Consider the following 17,655-nt stretch of genomic DNA (forward strand, 5'->3'; position numbering starts at 1 on the left):
TCTATTTCTGCTTTGGCCTTGATAAAGTGTTTAACTTCTTCGTCTTTCATTTCAAGTGGTATACCAGAAATAACTCCTGTCACCGTGACGAATTGTTTTGGAATATAAGATATGAATCCCTGTAGATTTAGATTCTGGCAATTTGCCAATCTGTTGGCATCTTTAATATTTCCTACGTACACTGTTACTTTATTTCTAGCTGTCTTCCTGATATCATCGATACATTTGTCAAAACCATTTTGGTGTAGCATTATTCCTATTTGTAATCTGTTAACAACTTTTCGTTTTTCTACATCTGTGTTCTCTACTATTACGCGATACGGACGGCAATCCCCATTTTGGTAATTGTAGTTTTTAAATATTTTTCTACTTGCTGCGTCGACGTGATCCTTTCCTCTGCTGGTTGTTTCCATGTCTTCTTCCATCCTTTCTTGTCCTGAATTTAGTATCGGTTGATTGAGGTTAAGTACTGATGCTGCTCCGTCTGGAGCAGCATCCTCGCCACTCATCTTAGTACGGTCACTTATTTATCACAGAAGGTATACTTGTGAATTTATCGCTAAAATTATCACAGTTCTTCTTAATAATAATGACAATACAACAGTTTAAAATAGCCAAAAATCCAAATTGAAAAAACGAGCATCCACACTCTTTCAATGTAAACATTGGAATCCGTTATGAAATTGGAATAAAATTGAAAACTCATAAGTCCGACACGCAATCCAAAACATAATACCATGAAGCAAAAGTTCAATTGATTGCAGCTACTTTTGCTTCATGGGATAGTCGATGTTTCTACAACTCCGACAACTACGGTTTTGGGAGAATCCATCTCTCAGAAGCAAAAATTTTTCAAACGAATTTTTGTTTACATTTGCGTAAGGTAGTGCCTAACGCGTAGCGTTTTGAAAAGATCTTTTACCCGGTTAATATGTGTTCTTATCATGTGCAAGTTGTTTAATTCGACAGATAAGATAGTTCAAACTAAATATAATCGCCGGAAACACCTTCCGATTCGTCTGAGCAGAGAAAAACGCAATTATAAAAGTAAGTACCTTGGGAGGTTATAGTTTATTATGATCCTTTTAAAAATGGCCGCTGAACAGTGGGAGAAACTTCTATAGCTCTAATAAAAATTTAATTCTTATTTTTCAGCAAACTTACCAGTAATAATACTCATGAAATATTTTTAAAACATTATTAAATTTGTGTTATTTTATAACGAACGATAAATTAACCGAAAATTGCATCAATATCTTGATGATAACCGGAAAAAATTAAGAATGATTGAAAACCATATTTTATCCGACGTTGATTTGAAAGTTATCTGTAGGTGTCCAGATAAATGTTTTATTGGAATGAATTTGACATTTATGTAGTCTCTTTACATTTGACAACAACTTGTCTTCGAACTAAATTAGCAACAGTTTTTTTTTTTTATTCCTAAATTTATATTCATTCATCCAACTGCCGTAGAGCGATGCATTTGATTTTTATTTATTTATCTATTTACAACATAACAAATACATTATATACTTGAGATTTGTTTTAAAACTCCAATGACATTGCCCTTTAAGGAGTTGTATGGTGAATATAAAACAAACTATATAAATACATATTTTGGAAGCTAAACTAATAACTGACGAATGATAATAAAATAAAAAATATAATCAAATTGATAAATTCAACGATACAAAAAAAAACAAGAAATACGGCGAATCATGTTGGTCTAGGATCAGGGGTGATTGGTTCAGGCAGTGAGTGAGTGATAAATGCAACCGATTACTAGCAAATGTTGCTAGATTTTAAACATAGTCATTTTTTTTTTTTTTTGTTTTTATGGCGTTTTCTTTACAACAGTATGAACAAAATCAAATTGTAGTTGGAATTGTGAGGGAACGATAATAATAATAAGTCAGGCAGGTACTGAGTGAGCGACATTCAGAATGGATCAGTTTGCACTTCACTCATCTTCGACATGCCATGTTTGCAAAACCAATGATTCTGAATTATGCGACTCGATTGGTATTGCTGAGTAGAGCGCTAATCGAGATTGCACGCCAGTCAGGCGAAGCAGTTGCGAGAGGCGCTATCCCATCATACAATCAGAATGTTTCCAACAAGAAACGCATGATTGTTTGTTTTGATTGATTTTCGGAACATTAAATGTCTTCTGATCCAAACCTCCTTATCATTGTTTCAAGTTTGAAGAAAACTGGAAAAACAGGTTTATAGTTGGTCATAAAAAGTATCTTACAAACAATGCTTCTTTCATCCCTCATTGACTATTAGGACGTGGACGGCGCCATTATTGATCTTTTTTTTTTCTTTCACGAGAGGGCATGAGTTTTGGGCATTGAGAATGAATTGCTAAATGCCAAGCTGCATTCTGTTGGCCCTTGTACATACTTGATGGCCTCAATCAATCACGGAGTAGTAACCATTGGCGATGTGGGACTCGTTCTACTTAGCCACGCCAGTGATTGGATACAGTATAACGTTATATTTTATTGAAAGCATGAGAAAATTGTGGTATTTTTGAAGAAAATTCAAGCATTTCGGGCTCAATGATTTAAGGCGAATATAAGTAGCCAAACAAGCTAAGTTATGCTACACTCATTACGCACTTAAGAAGCTTTACTCAGCTAAAGTCAATATTATGAAGAGTTGCAGAGCAATTGCATACATTTTTGATCATGTCATCCATTTGCCATGTTGCACCTACGGAGCTGTTCAAAGATTATGTAAAGCAATACTTCACACATTCTTTCTAAGAAAAATCCACAAAGCGTAACAAGCTGTTAGACACCCCCCCCCTTAAAGCGTTACGTAATATTTGAATGGTCCTCTTCATTACCAAAAATATAGTTTGATGTCATCATGATAAATAACATATTATTTTAAAAGATTTTATAACTTAATCGTTTATTTGAAAAGTAATCATTTCTTTTGTTGGAATAATAAATAGAACTTTTCTGTTTTTTTTTGTCAAACAGTTGATCGATACGATTCATTCTGAATTTGCACTGCCCTATCATTCCAGTTCATGCTTCTGTTCCTGTCTTAGAAGAAAAAACAAAAAGCGCCAGATATACCATTGTTCCCCCCGCTCAAAGATAATTAAACAAAACCTCACAAAAAGCTGCCTGAATCCTGTATATGGTTTAACTCCGAATTAGATTTTTTTTTCGAATAATGGAACAGTTTACAATTAGGAATGTCAATTTTAACGGTCGGGTTTCGAATCACTAGCAGCTAATGATTGAATTTAAAACAGTCATAAAATATAATTTGTATTACTTCGCTCCATCTAATCATAAATTTTTCAACAATCGTGATTTTTTTTTTCGAAAGAATCGTCGAAACGCCATGTATGTGTCCATCGTTTAGTGTTAAGCCACTCGTGCAGTTCACGTTTCGAACAATAACATTTGTACTGATAGTCGCGTTTTGAATCGGACTTCTGTTGTGCTCATCCTTCACTGTATATTTTTTCCTTCATTCGACACGCTGAACTTATTAAAAAAAAAGGCCGACGTCACCAGGACTGCTTTTAGCTATGCATGAGTCCTCATTCCCGAGTGATTGGTACCTTCTTGCCATATAACCTCTGGTTAACATTCTCGAGATGCTTTCTGTTGCACTTGTTTAGTTTTTTATGACTTATAGGTATTTCTATTGTTGTGGGGCAGTTGGGTCCGAAGCAACCAGCGACTGAACGGGTTTCAAAATCAGGCGCCTGCGATCGAGCGTACTTTGATTCCGATAACGACTTGCTGAGTAGGTCTGTAATTGAAAAAAAAATCTTTATACACTCTGTCATTCATGTGTTTTTTTATTGTAAGATAATAATTTTATCAGTTTTGGGTGATCTTGGCAGAACGAAACAAAACTTTTTTTTTTCGTGTTTGAACTATGCCAAAGAGTCTAAGCATGTATAAGCAAATAAAGTAAGATACAACAAATGGAATTATGCCTTAAGGCACAACGAACATTTCAGACAGCCACCTTGACCTAAATTTTTGAAAACGTGAATAGGAACTAAACGATTGAAATAAGAATCGAACCATAACCCATGTCAAATGAAGCAACAGATAGAAAAGAAGAAGAAGCGAAAATTCCCAAAAGCACCTCAGAATTAGCTGTCAATTATCGTTACTTTGTTAATCAGGTTTCGATTATCATAAACGCGCCAGTCATTAGTAAGGGTTTTCCCTTCACGGTACACGCGGTTGATATTCGCGCAGGGATTAGTCATTGCTGTTTGCTGTTTCGTTTTGAACATTTTTAGCACTGATTTAGAATCATTACTGCATTAAGAGGTGTTATATACATTTTCACGAATAGTTTAAATATATTGATCTTTGAAGAATACTCACGGAGCATTGAGATACCTCGCGCCGGATACCACAGAGAGTTTGGGTCGGGGTCGGACAGAAACACACGCACGCATACTTTCATATCAATTCGATTTACTATTATAACACCTAGCTTCATAATGAAACAGTCTCGTATTTTTAAGTATGTTTGTGACTGTTTTCTAAAGTACGACTATGTATTTGAGATACTTGTGTGGAAACCGTACATCAGATTTGCACTTCCGCAAAAAACTACAGAAATACTTCCCACTATTTGCAGACATTTACGGTTTTCATTAAATAGTTACGTTGCTTACTTCTTCTTCTCTTCATATCTCATCTCGAATGATTTTTAATCTACGGTTTTGGTCAATTCTTAACAACTAAGTTTTACTTTTAGTACGTGATACTATAAGGTTTCGTTTCTATAAATTTCGTTTTTATTCGATATTCGTATCTTCTATTGAGAACAAGATTAAGTAATGTTTTCAAATGAGTGTTGTTCTGCGTGCAGGTGTTAATTTGCGTTGTAGTAGGTATACTAGAAGAAAAAAAACAAAGGTAATAAGACGAAATGTTTGTTAGTCTTTTAAGTCCGCCTCTTCCCTCTGGACCAAATTCAAAATAAGTGAAAGAGGACTGAAAAAACTTCGGTTCAGTCATTCAGTAATTCATTACCTGTAAACATTTACAATAATTGTGGTCAAAGTATGACCCACTCGTGCAGTCCTTGGGTTCGTTACATTCGCACAGACACGTATCCGGGTTCCACTGTTTGATGTCTTGCTGTTGTTGGCACTTGTCACGGTCATCGTTGTTGGAACACTCACAGCGACAGTTACGTGCATTATACCGCTGTAGCTGGTTGCAGTGTTCTTCCTTTACCCGACACTGACATGCACATCCCACGTGTTCTTCAATCGGCACCAGATCACGGTTCTTGAAGCGTGTTCTTGTACCGGAAAAGTATTCCAAGACATTTACCTAAAATAGACAAAAGTTATGTGAACTAGGAAAATGCTAGGTATTAAAAATTTACCGTAAAGATTCTGGTCCGGGTTGAGGTTGGCTGACATGAAAGACGCTTGGACACGCAACAGCCACTGCATCGATTCACTCTTGTGCACGTCGGACTGTAAATTAGTCGAGGATCAGTGTTATTTTCGGGTCGTAGGCTAACGATCGTTGGCTGAGTGTTACATCCTGCCGGGGTAGGAGTTTCTCCTGCGGATCGTTCTCCAAATCCTGTCAAAAAAAATCTTATTTCAGTATTCCATTTTAATAATACTTTGATATTTTTTTTAATCTCAAACAGATGGCAAATCCAATGGCTGTACTTCAGCAGTATCTTGAGCTGTGCTCATGTGATATAAACCGACTCACGTTACATCTAGCATCTAACGCAATCCTCGAATGGAATGGAGTGACGATGAGAGGAAACACTAAAATCGTTAAATTCCTACTTCAAAAGCATCAGCTATCTGGTTTGGTACAAAATTTCCCAACAGCTCAATCTGTGGAGCCGTTTGAAGAGCGCGAAACACACGAGAGCACGTAAGTTTTAAATAGTATTTTTAAATATTATATTTTATTTAATAACCTTCTTATTACCAGTAAAACTATCCCACGCGAAAACTGGATAAAAGATGTAAATCTGAAGAAGCGACATCCCAGTGAATCACAAGATTTAGCATCACCCGGCACAAGTAGTGAAGAGCTTGGTGCGTCGGCCAGTTTCCAAACCCCACCACGGACTCTGCCTGCATTACCGCATCCACCGCCATTGACAGCAGGACGTCACTTCTTGCCACTTTCAAGCGACGAAGAAGATGAAGCTGAACAACTTTCCGATATCACAACTCCCGCTGAACCACGCGTTAACGTTTACTCCGAGTTACGATATCTAGAAGCGGTGGGAGCAATCCGAATGAATTTAGAACCAAAACATCGTGGTACTCGTACCACACATCACGTTTCTAGAGATGATTCAAGTGCCGATGGATCATCCATTACTCCAACAAACTCAGAAGCAAATGAAAAACCTACCAAACTAAAGCTCTCCTATCGGATGCACACACATACGCGTCAACCGCAGTTTGCTCTAATCATCTATGAGCTACAGTCTACACGATCTACAACGGTGAGAAGAAATCTATTCAGTGAAAGCGATAACCCTATCGGTTCTGATGAAGAACCTTCTACAACACACCGGAGGTTTGCAGTTTCTCCAGAACTTGTGCCGCTGCCTGACTCGCCTCCTGGTGAACCTTTCCCTACCGACAGACCGCCGAATCCTCAACCTCCAGGTACCCCAATCAAGCGGCGACGGAATCCTCCCGTAATCGCTGGGATGCGAACATCTCCTCGACGAAGACCTCGCCCAGTAGACGACCTTATCGGCTCACCCGGCATCGGTGACATACCCTCCGAGCAGGATAGTTTACAAGCAACTTGGCCGAGGAAAAAATCTTCCGAGAGCAACGACTCAGAGCCATTGATCAAGAGAAGTAGAAAACTGCTTTCGATCCCTACCACCGTAAAGAAGCCGTTAAGGTTTTAATTCAAACAGGTAAGTTGATTTTTATTTCTGCATCCAATGTTAAAAATCCGAATTGTTGTAAATTTTGAATATATGTTTCCTGACCTCGGACAATATGCAGGCGGATATTGCTTGTTATGGATGAATGGATGTTGAAAGAAAGCCTCACCTTCCTTGGAGAATATTCGCTGATCGATTGAGTCTTCTTCAACTAGTTTGAAAACATCATCACTGTTAGTAATGTTTCCTAGCAGCAAAGCCAGTTCCAGAGGAATCTGAAAATAGACAAAAAAAAGGAAATTATAGAGTATTGCTTAGCAAAAATGGTTTTTTTATCAAGCGCTAACGAAAATACTGCATTTTGCTCAATTTTCAAATTCAAGCAGAAATTTTAAGACCTGCAAACCCCTTAAACCCATAAACGTATTTAGCAAATGTTTGAAGCACTACACATTACTGCATGAATTATAAAATCATTGAAATAATGTGTCTTATGTTAACTTTATGTTCTTCTAACTTAAGGAAAAAAAAAAACTAAGGAATTTATGCAAATTGTGGTTTTATAATTGCTAATTATTGACCTTATTTGCTTCGCCGCTGGGTTAGATGAAATTTAATTAATTTTTTCGTCATTTCGGCGAATTATGTATTTAAATCAAAGTTGAATTGTTAGAGAGAAATGAAAGAAATTGACAGGCCAAGGAAAGGTCAATACTAAAGTTCTTTACCTACATGATAAACTCTAAACGCACACATTGAAACAATTGAAATGCGTGTGTTGTATTGATACGCCAAGATCGGCGAATCCCAACAGTATGATCCTTTGCCGGTTGAAGTTCGATGCTGATAAAAAAAACCCATCGCATTTTAAGCCACATCGAGCTACGTACGGATCGAACACATGAGATCGTGTCCGATATTCACACAAGCAGCGCTCACATGTGCTATTTCAATTGCTTAACCAATTCTATCGTGCTACTTGTTAGGGCACGTCGAATGGTTGCTACTTTTATTTCCCATATTATCCATCTGACTCCGTTATATTGTTTTCAATTTCCCCATTAGCGAGTTTTCATCTAAATGCGAACGTCAGTGTCACTAAAATAGTGAACAGTTGATATAATCCAAGGTTATAAGAACTCCTTATGTTCTACAATATGCCTCCAGTATGTTATATGAAGGGTGATGCGGTCAAAATTTGGTCAATATCAACTTGACGTATTTCTTTCAATTTTGCATTTTAAAAAACCTGAACACCCCTCATTTTGAAGGTGTGTGTGTGTGTGTAGAATGTTGCTGTTGCTCCTATATTGATTTTGGAATTCACTCTTCAGTTGTCAAAATGCCGTCCAAGGAAGAAGAGCAGCGTATCAAAATTTTGCTCGCGCATCGCGAAAATCCGAGCCACTCGCACGCAAAGCTGGCAAAATTGCTAAAAGTTGCCAAATCAACCGTTACAAATGTAATTAAAGTGTTTGGGGAACGTTTGTCGACAGCCAGGAAGTCTGGATCGGGGGGAAAATTGAAAACCGGAAGCCGCTAAGACGACAAAGAGAGTTGCCGGTAGTTTCAAACGAAACCCTAACCTCTCTCTCCGAGATGCCGCAAATAAGCTGGATGTATCGTCTACAATCGTGCATCGAGCCAAAAAACGAGTCGGACTATCGACTTACAAGAAGGTAGTGACTCCAAATCGCGATGATAAACAAAATACGACGGCCAAAGCGCGATCCCGGAGGCTGTACACTGTAGGTACAATTTTCCCGTTTGTTTGGATAACGTGCCGCTATCAAGCCTACCCCTTTTCTGAATGGACGACGAAACCTCCGTCAAAGCTGACTACAAGCAGCTTCCGGAGAGGAGTTTTCCACGGCAAAAGGAAGGGGATATTTTCAGATGTTTTCAACCACATGAAACTGTCAAAGTTCGCGAAGAAATATCTGGTTTGGCAAGCCATCTGTACCTGTGGCTTAAAAAGCAGCATTTTCATAGCTTCCGGGACTGTCAACCAAGAAATTTACGTGAAAGAGTGTTTGAATAAACGTCTGCTGCCTTTCTTGAAGAAACACAGTTGTTCCGTACTGTTTTGGCCGGATTTGGCATCTTGCAATTACGGTAAAAAGGCCCTGGAGTGGTACGCCGCCAACAACGTGCAGGTGGTTCCCAAGGACAAGAACCCTCCCAACACGCCAGAGCTCCGCCCAATTGAGAAATATTGGGCTATTGTCAAGCGGAACCTAATAAAGACCAAAAAAAAACTGCTAAGGACGAGCAGCAGTTCAAGGCAAACTGACTTTCTGCGGCGAAGAAGGTGGACAAGGTGGCTGTACAAAATCTGACGGCAGGGGTTAAGCGTAAGGCTCGGCAATTCGGATTTGGAAAAGCGGAAGCCTAACTGAATATTTTTCCTGAATTTTATACTAATTAAACTTGATTTCACGCGTTTTCCCTTGACCAAATTTTTACCGTATCACCCTTTACCTCAGAATTGCAGAATTTTTAGTTCAACCATGAGAAACAAGTTTGTAGAAGATTGTAACGCGATACGAGTTTACTGTGGTGAGCTATTAGCAATTGAATGTGTGATTTTTTCGCATTTCTTTGATATTTCTTGTATGGTGCTGCACCATATAAAGGGTGTTCAGATCAAAAAGTGGTCAGACTAAATTGCGTGTAAATCGAGTAATTTTTTTTATTAAAAAACTTCAACGTATTTTTCATTTTGAAGTTCAGTATGCATATAAGACGGAAAAAATCCTCAGTTAAGATTCCGGTTGACCTAGTCCAAATTAGCGAGCTATTTGTTTGACGCCTGCCATCAGATTTTGTACAGTCACCTTATCTAATTTCTTCACCGCAGAACGCCAGTTTGCTTTGAACTGCTTGTCGCTGCTATCAGTTTTTTGGGTCTTTTTATGGTTCTGCTTAGCTATAGCCCATTATTTTTAGGTAGTGTGAAGTTCTGGTGTGTTGGGGGATTCTTATTATTCTTATTGGGCACAACCTGAATGTTGTTAGCGGCATACCACTCCATCGCCTGTTTTCCGTAATGGTAGGATATCAAATCTGGCCAAAACAGCACAGACAAGTCATGTTTCTTCAGGAAAGGCAGCAAACGCTTTTGAAGACTGCCATTAACTTAAATTTCCTGGTTGACGGTCCCGGTTACAACAAAAATGTAGCTTTCAAATGTTGATAGTTTAATATTCTTGAAAATAGGGGAAAGCGGACCACATTTCCCCTTTCGGTTGCTGTATAATACTCTTGCCCAGGAAGCTGTCTGAAGTCTGCCTTGGTGTAAGTTTCATCGTCCATGACCTCGCAATCAAACTTTGTCAACAATGTTGTATACAGCTTCCGAGATCTTGTTTTTGCCGTAAGGATTTTCTTATCGTAGGGATTCGGAGTCACTACCTTCTTATAAGTTGATAGTCCAATCGTTTTTTTGGCTTCATGCATGGTTGTAGACGATATTCCCAACTTATTTGCGATATCTCGAACGGAGAGGTTGGGTTTTGCTTGAAAGCCACTGAGCCAGGCTTCCTAGTTTTCGACAAACGTTCCCCGAACACTTTGGTGACGGTTGATTTGGCTACATTCAACGATTTTGCTTTTTCTGCGTGCGTGTAGTTTGGATTTCCACGGCGCATGTACAAAATTTTGATTCGTAGCTCCTTTTGCTTGGACGCCATTTTGATAACTAAGGATCTTCTAAATTCAAAATCCAAATAGAAGCATCATTCTACACACATACACCTACAAAACGAGGGGTGTTCATGTTTTTATATGAATGATTAGAAACAATATGGCGAATTTAAGTTGACCACTTTTGAACCAACCGCCCTTTACTAACGTTTGGTTCATGGTAAACCTGAAGATGTGCAAATTTTTGGTCAAGGTCCATCCACCACACATTGTCAAATGATACGCTCCAGGTCGGTTTCTTGAATTCGTCCCATTGTTGAAGTGTGCATTGTTGTGTCACGTTTTTCCAATTTGACATTCCCGTATCCATATAGTTGATTCAAGTAGCACTGAGATGCTATATCAGTGGCATCTTGTTTAAAATATGAATAGGTTGTGTTGTTAAGGATCTTAATTAAATTGAAATTAAATGCCGCCAATTTCTGATTAAATCAGTGTACGTCTTAGAAAATGCACTTAAATTGTAAGTTTACACAATATTGCTTATATTTTGTAAATTTATTCTCAGAAGACTGGGAAAGCAGTGAAAAACTATGTTAATCATTTGTCTTGTTATTGAAACGGAACAACAAGTCTAAACAATCCATAATGCTTTTTATCTTTCGAAACTTTACTCATTGCTTGCAGCACCTGAAAAACAAACATTTCTGACGAAAGGTTTTGTATCGTTGTGTTGGCTGTAAACAAACTGCAGGCGTCAAGTCATAATTAAACAAACTCGTAAATATATTTATCCCTCTTCTAAGCGACAGAGGCAACAGGAACGGAACAGAAAACTAACACAGTCTCAAATCCACCTGAACACAGAACAAGTGGATATCAGAGCGCTAATGGCACGCGTAGTAGCACTTTCAAGTCCATTCATCGCCGTTATCTTTATGTTTTGGTATTTACTGACAAGTACCACAGGCACGAGAGGCAAATTCCACGGCCAAGTGATGACACTTTCCTTTGACAAAAGTGTGTTCCTTGTTTGATGTGTGTTTATTTTTTTTTAATTCTACGGGTTATACGGGTTGTGCATAACGGTTAACGTATGATAAGATTTTTTCAAAACCCTTTTTAATGTCAGTACTTTTCTGAAACTTCATAAAGTACGGTCCGACCTCTCTAATATATGCTACTGAAGAACCGAATTGAATTGTTAGCTAACCAAAAGATTGGATTGTTATATCATCGCTAGTTCTACTGTCATGACTCACCCACTTCTTGAGAATCCCATTATGATTGCTGATAAGGTGGTTTAGATACGGCAATCGATTGATAGATTTATGATACATAGTCGAGTGTTCAATGGCATTATAGTTCAGTTTTTGTTCATTACCCTTGGCCGGCATTGATAAACAGAACTATGTCAAGGTTCCAATTCCCGTATTCTTAAAATCTAATCAAGACTTACGGTACCTAAACCAAAAAAAAATGTGTACTAAGTTCTGAGAAGTTGCTTGTAAAGCATGAAAATATGGACACATATCGAATAATGTAGGGTCTACTGGATTTTTTTTTTCAAGTAGTTTTATTACGGCATTTAACTCATAATTTTTTTTTGTGTCGAGTATTCATCTCACTTTTGCGTGATGTTAGTAAGAGGGGGCCGTAATCGTCGCGGCTACACAACTGCTATTTAATTTAACTTGAAAGGGAAGATGATTGTGTAGGGTCATTCTCGAGAACAGATTTCCGTCTTGGATCAAACCGTTTACACGTTCACACAACATGATCAATGGCGTGGTAGTCATCCTCACAAACACAAACATTATTGGTTGAAACTAGTTCTATACTAAACAAATGGGCGTCAAACCGGTAGTGATTTGACATGAGCCGAAAACCACGCGAATGAAATCGAGACTCATGTTAAAATGCTTAAACCGTGCCTTCGTCGGAACCTTAGGGATAATCGTATGGAGCCAACATCCCAGTGTGCCGTTATACCAGCTAGACTGCCAAGCGTTCATCGCTAAATCGCAAGGTATTAAAAAATATTCGTTGTAAGTTATTATTCTCTCAAAGATTTCACCTTGTAACGCGCCCACCTTAGCCAATGAGTCCGCATTCTCACTGCCTTGAATAAGACAATGAGACGGGATCCAAGCTAAGGTAATCCTATACGAATTTTCGATTAGAACGCCCATTAAACCTGAAATTTCCAGCAAGAAATGGGAAGAGCGATTCATCAGTTTCATCGATCGAATTGCCTCAACGGAGCTGAGACTATCCGAATAGATGAAATAGTAGTCTATGGGGGGCAGTGTGTGAATTTAGTCGCAATTCGGCAACGTTTTAAACGGAGCATGGCCGATCAATTTCCTTTTGCTTTGTCCAATGTACACCTTATCACAGTTGGAACAACTGATTTTGTACACACCAGATCTATGAAGGAGATCCACTGGATCTTTCGTCGATCCTAAGATGGATTTCAGTTGATTGTTTGAGCTAATGAACACTAGTTCAATATCAAACTTTGTCAACTTTTGTCTCAATTCGACTACGTTGACACTGTTGCCGTTAAAACTGGTTTTAATTCAGCCCTAAAGTCTGATATTGAAAATGCCTTTAAAGGCCTTGAAGCATCATATCCTGTTTAAGGGTTTTCCAAATGCCACTTTTGGACTGCAAATCGGCCGAATACTGCTTGATCCCAACTTTCAAACACACCCATGAGGAAATTTCAAAATATTTGTCAGGGGAAAGATAAAAAAAGATGTTTATGTTTTGTCGTTTTCCTCCTAATTTTTTTTTGTTTCTTCTGCTTCGGCTTGAAACAGTGCTTAATGGTTCGTTGGAAGGAACAGCGAAGTGTCAAAAACAGTGAGGTAAGGCACAAAAAAATCCTCAAAATCGCCCTTAAAACAGATAGCCAAAAATTTTCGAATTTTTTATGGGCCATACTGTAGAGTAGTGTAAACATATTGAACCATAACTTAAGGTTTGTTAGAGAAAGTATGCATAAAAGTTAAGTTAGATTGCGTACAAAACTGAATATCTAAATAGATTTGAAGCGCCACATTTTGATTGCAAAAGTTCTTCTCTTTATGAAATAAAATTGTAACTGATATATGAGTGATTGAATAAAGTCGTGATGTCACAAAGCGCCACTTAATAATTTTTTTTATCTGAAAATTCCATATTTCCGAAGCTTATGTTCTCATTTAAACAAAATAAGTTATGATTTAAAGTGGTGTATGAGAAATTACTTTCAAAACAGTGTTTTATTGTAATTAATGAAAAATAAGAGCTGGGGAAATGGTGGGTGTTCGCCTGGAATGGGTCATGTACAATTTTCTGATTCTTTAAATAACCTTTCCTTTTGATAATCCAGACATCAATCAGAGCATAAATGATATTTTCCATTGTTCTGCCAGTTAATATGCAAATGAGGCGCAGCAGAAAGCATGGCTGTTGTAGGCAGACAACCCACATCCTATGTTATTATGTCGCCATTCAGTTGCATGCGACATCCTGATCAACAACGTCGAATGGCATTCGAAGAATTTCTTCTTGTGCCGCCGCAACACGTTCCGTCGACATTTTTCGTATGACTAATCTTTGTCTTACACCCTCGCGTGGTAACCAGTCAAAGTTGGGAAACACGGATCGGAACCTGACTAGGCGTTATTAAACACATTGGCAAATATCTTTAAGCTCATTTGAAGCAGGCTTTGTAATTAATTAGGAAGCGATTTTCGTTGTTTTTTTTTATTTAAAAAAAACTAGCGGTGTATGATCAGTTAAGTGATTAGAATAGCATCGCTCTTTCTCTGAAAGCTGAGTTCTCATTCAAGTATCATCATAATACCCCACTTTAAAATACAACCTCCATCCATCCATCAGATGCGGTTGTTAGAAGCATAAAGGCATTCCCTAATCACAGCGTGGACTTGCGTTCAGCATTTATCAAATCAACTGGTTTGTATTAAGCTCATGGATATGATGTACGTCATTCTGTATTATCTCTATACTTTACTTACAGCAGGCAGACAGTGAGCGGGAGAGGGCAAAATATAAATTCACGACAACGTCGTCGTCTCGGACAAAATTTATACACAAGTAGCTTCCGCGATTCGCGGCCGCGTTTAGCCAAGACTTGATTGAAACCCACCGGACAGCTTACCACAACGTGATGTTAGTAACGACCACAATGGGTACAATGAGACGAACTTTATTCATTTATAATGCTGTTACTTAGAATAAGAAGATTTACAACGGCGATGACAAAAATATTATTTTGCCTTTTTTTGCACATTATATCTTACATGTGATGCCTTAAACGTGCTCGTAACGTAATAAACAAATTGTTTGTTGGCCGGAGATTAGCTTTGATCGAAATTTACGTGTTCCACTTTTTTATTGAATCTGTATCGAATTTTCTTTTCGACAACTCTTAAAAACAACGTTCAATCTTTTGCCGTGAAGCTCTACTCCTTTTTCTGATCTAACATCCGCGGTGATCCGGTTAAAGTCATCTTCTCAATACAGAGTGACAATGAAGAACTTTTTAAAAATAAATCCGGGCTATTTCATCTAAAAATCTCGAAAAACCAGTTCAAAGTATTTAAAAACTTGCAAAACAAGGGCAACGTCCTTGCAAATTTCGTAAAACCTAGGAATTATTCAAGAATGAAAAAACACTTGAAACATTTTTATTTTTATCGAAACAGATCAACGGATTTTGAATCGTATTTTAGACTTCCAAAAAACTTGCTCGCTTGTGTTGTATTCGCAATAAAAAAATGCATAAATTTGGACTTATCTTAACGAAACACGCGCTACCGGTCCAGATCGATCCTTCCAGGTAAAACTGGACAATATCGCAAACTTTTTCTGAAATGCGTATGCTAGCTTAGGTTAGCTTGATTAACTACTCCAGGGCCGTAGGAAAAATCGCCTCATGGGGGTGGGGAGGGGGGATTTGGTGATTTTTTTCTATCATATTTTCGCCCAAATTTGATTATTCCTTTCTAAATTCTTTAACAGTTTAGTTTTAATCACCGCACGTACTTATAATCTTTTTTGATTGACATTTTTCGGTGAGCGCAAGACGAAATAAAAATACTGTTTTTAACGTTTTTGGCCTTCTTATCTAGTTAGTTATTAGTTTCATCCTTTAATTTTATTAAATAAATATAGTTTTTCTGAGGATGGCCGAAAGATAAGTAGGCCGAAAACGTTAAAAACAGCATTTTTATTTCGTCTTGAGCTCACCGAAAAATATCAATCAAAAAAATCTTTAACATTAAACATTTTTCGTATAAAATTGGAGCTTTTAAAAATACGTCCTAAATTTGTTTGAAATTGCAAGCTAAATTTGTAAAATGAAGCCTTTGGTAACAAAATAGGGAACTTCAGAACTAGGGAACTTTCATCGGTGATAAAATCTTTGAATTTAGTCAAGATTCTGGTGGATTTGATTGGTTTGGTTTGAATTAGAAATTGTTTTATGCTCAAATCAAATAAGCTGGATCTGCGAGACTTTTTTTCAAATTCAAAAATTGTAACTATCAATGGAAATTGTTCAAATTTTCAAAAGTGAAAGTAAGAGATTAAAATTTAGCGGCAAAAAGGTGATTCTTACAAACTTGATCCATGATTTTAGTTTGCAATTTGGCTCTTGAAAAAACTGCAATATATGTTAATAATGTTAATAATGTTAAAAAATACACCAAGAAAATATTAAATTTAGAGCCGTTTTTTAACGTGAGGATTAGATGTTTCTTTAGCAGCAACAATTTTTTATTAAAAATCAATTCCACAATTTAAATCCAATAGATGGATTTAAAAAAATAAAAACCAGTTTATTTCATGAACAAAACTTTCAAAATAATCTAATTTTTTTTAATATTTGTGATTTTCAGATGAGTTTGTATACACAACTAACATTGATTAAATATTGTAAATTTTATAATTCAGTCTGCAATATTTTGCGACTACACAGTCATCTTGATATTTTTGTCGTCCAATTCTTTTCGAGATTAATCTAATGATAAATTCAAAATTCGAACGAGATACGTAATACCGATTCTAATTCGATTCGAGTTAAAACTCGAAACGAGAGTCTCGAATCGAATACGATTCATAATTTCACCCCTGATTATGAATTTTCAATTCTGGATCGCCATTTTTATGCTTTGTTATGTTTGAATTCTGCATAGAAATCAAGTTTAAGAACTTCGAATCTAACATGAAACAAAAACACAGGATGATTTCTAATTTTTTTTTTCGTACATATTCGGAAAATTCTTATCATAATATTGCAAAGCATATGAGTTTCGAAATTCATGATTTCAGTGTAGATGAAATGCAAACCCAAATGTGAACCAGAATTTAAAAACATCTTGATAATAAATTTTGAATAGGGCGAATGCGCCAAATGTAAACAAATGGAGTTATCAGCTGGATGATAAAGTACGTTTAGAGCTCTACATTTTGAATGCACAACGTTAACTGAAGGATATTTGGTTTTCGAGAAACAGAGAAAACAAAAATAAAATTTTTGCTGGGAGCTTACGGAGCTGTCAAACTTTGAACGCGTTTTTCTCGAAACAGTGATGTTGGCGCATTCGCCGTATTCAAAATTCGATACCGATCTGTTTATTTCTTATTTCTAATTATGATTCGAACTTAAAATTGGTTAAAAAATTCCAAATACCTTTTAAAAAAAAATTAAACTGTAATTCTAATAATATGGAACCAGAACCACCGAAATGATTAAAATCTCATTTTAAATTTTAATATTCAGAAATAAATTTCGGGAGTTTTTTCTCTGCCTTCGCCGTGATCGGACGTGTTTCTCAACGCGCTCGACATACGTTCTTGGAAGGCAACTGTAAATCTTTTTTAGATGAGAGTGAAAGTGATAAGTGGTTTTACTGCAGGATGAGTCCTTCCCCTGGAAACTACCCCGAGAGAACCATTCCGGAATGGATGGATCCGCAGAACGTACACGGAAACCTTTATTATTTATATCTGCAGGCTAAAGATGGATCAAATCTTCCCAACAATCCCTTTATTATTGAAAAATCTATTGCGCAGCACGCGGGCAAAATTGAGAGCGGC

At 37.2% G+C, this 17,655-nt stretch overlaps 2 protein-coding genes across 3 annotated transcripts in view; one reads left to right on the forward strand and one right to left on the reverse strand.

The window, feature by feature from the left end:
- Positions 1 to 872: 872 nt before the first annotated feature.
- Positions 873 to 7,032, forward strand: LOC129755289 (uncharacterized). The gene is made up of 3 exons (XM_055751715.1): positions 873 to 1,047; positions 5,674 to 5,912; positions 5,973 to 7,032. Exons 2-3 carry the CDS (start codon positions 5,674 to 5,676, stop codon positions 6,916 to 6,918), a joined length of 1,185 nt encoding a protein of 394 aa, XP_055607690.1. The 5' UTR covers positions 873 to 1,047; the 3' UTR covers positions 6,919 to 7,032.
- Positions 2,896 to 17,655, reverse strand: part of LOC129755299 (platelet-derived growth factor subunit B) — a 52,305-nt gene continuing 37,545 nt past the window's right edge. Inside the window, exons 3-6 of one of the 2 annotated variants that reach the window (XM_055751727.1) lie at positions 7,067 to 7,172; positions 5,398 to 5,603; positions 5,037 to 5,342; positions 2,896 to 3,786 (exon numbers count right to left, since the gene is read on the reverse strand). In XM_055751727.1, coding sequence (XP_055607702.1) covers positions 3,676 to 3,786; positions 5,037 to 5,342; positions 5,398 to 5,603; positions 7,067 to 7,172 — 729 coding nt within the window. In that variant the 3' untranslated portion in view covers positions 2,896 to 3,675. Of the gene's footprint in view, positions 3,787 to 4,775; positions 4,900 to 5,036; positions 5,343 to 5,397; positions 5,604 to 7,066; positions 7,173 to 17,655 lie in introns of those variants that run through there. The other variant, XM_055751735.1, reaches the window with a different exon arrangement.

Source organism: Uranotaenia lowii, chromosome 1 (assembly GCF_029784155.1).
Source record: "Uranotaenia lowii strain MFRU-FL chromosome 1, ASM2978415v1, whole genome shotgun sequence".
Taxonomy (NCBI): domain Eukaryota; kingdom Metazoa; phylum Arthropoda; class Insecta; order Diptera; family Culicidae; genus Uranotaenia; species Uranotaenia lowii.

Excerpts from the sequence above, each read along its gene's own strand:
- LOC129755289 (XM_055751715.1), top strand. The coding sequence starts at position 5,674 with ATGGCAAATCCAATGGCTGTACTTCAGCAGTATCTTGAGCTGTGCTCA. Across the intron at positions 5,913-5,972 it reads CGCGAAACACACGAGAGCAC|TAAAACTATCCCACGCGAAA; the intron begins GTAAGTTTTAAA and ends TCTTATTACCAG.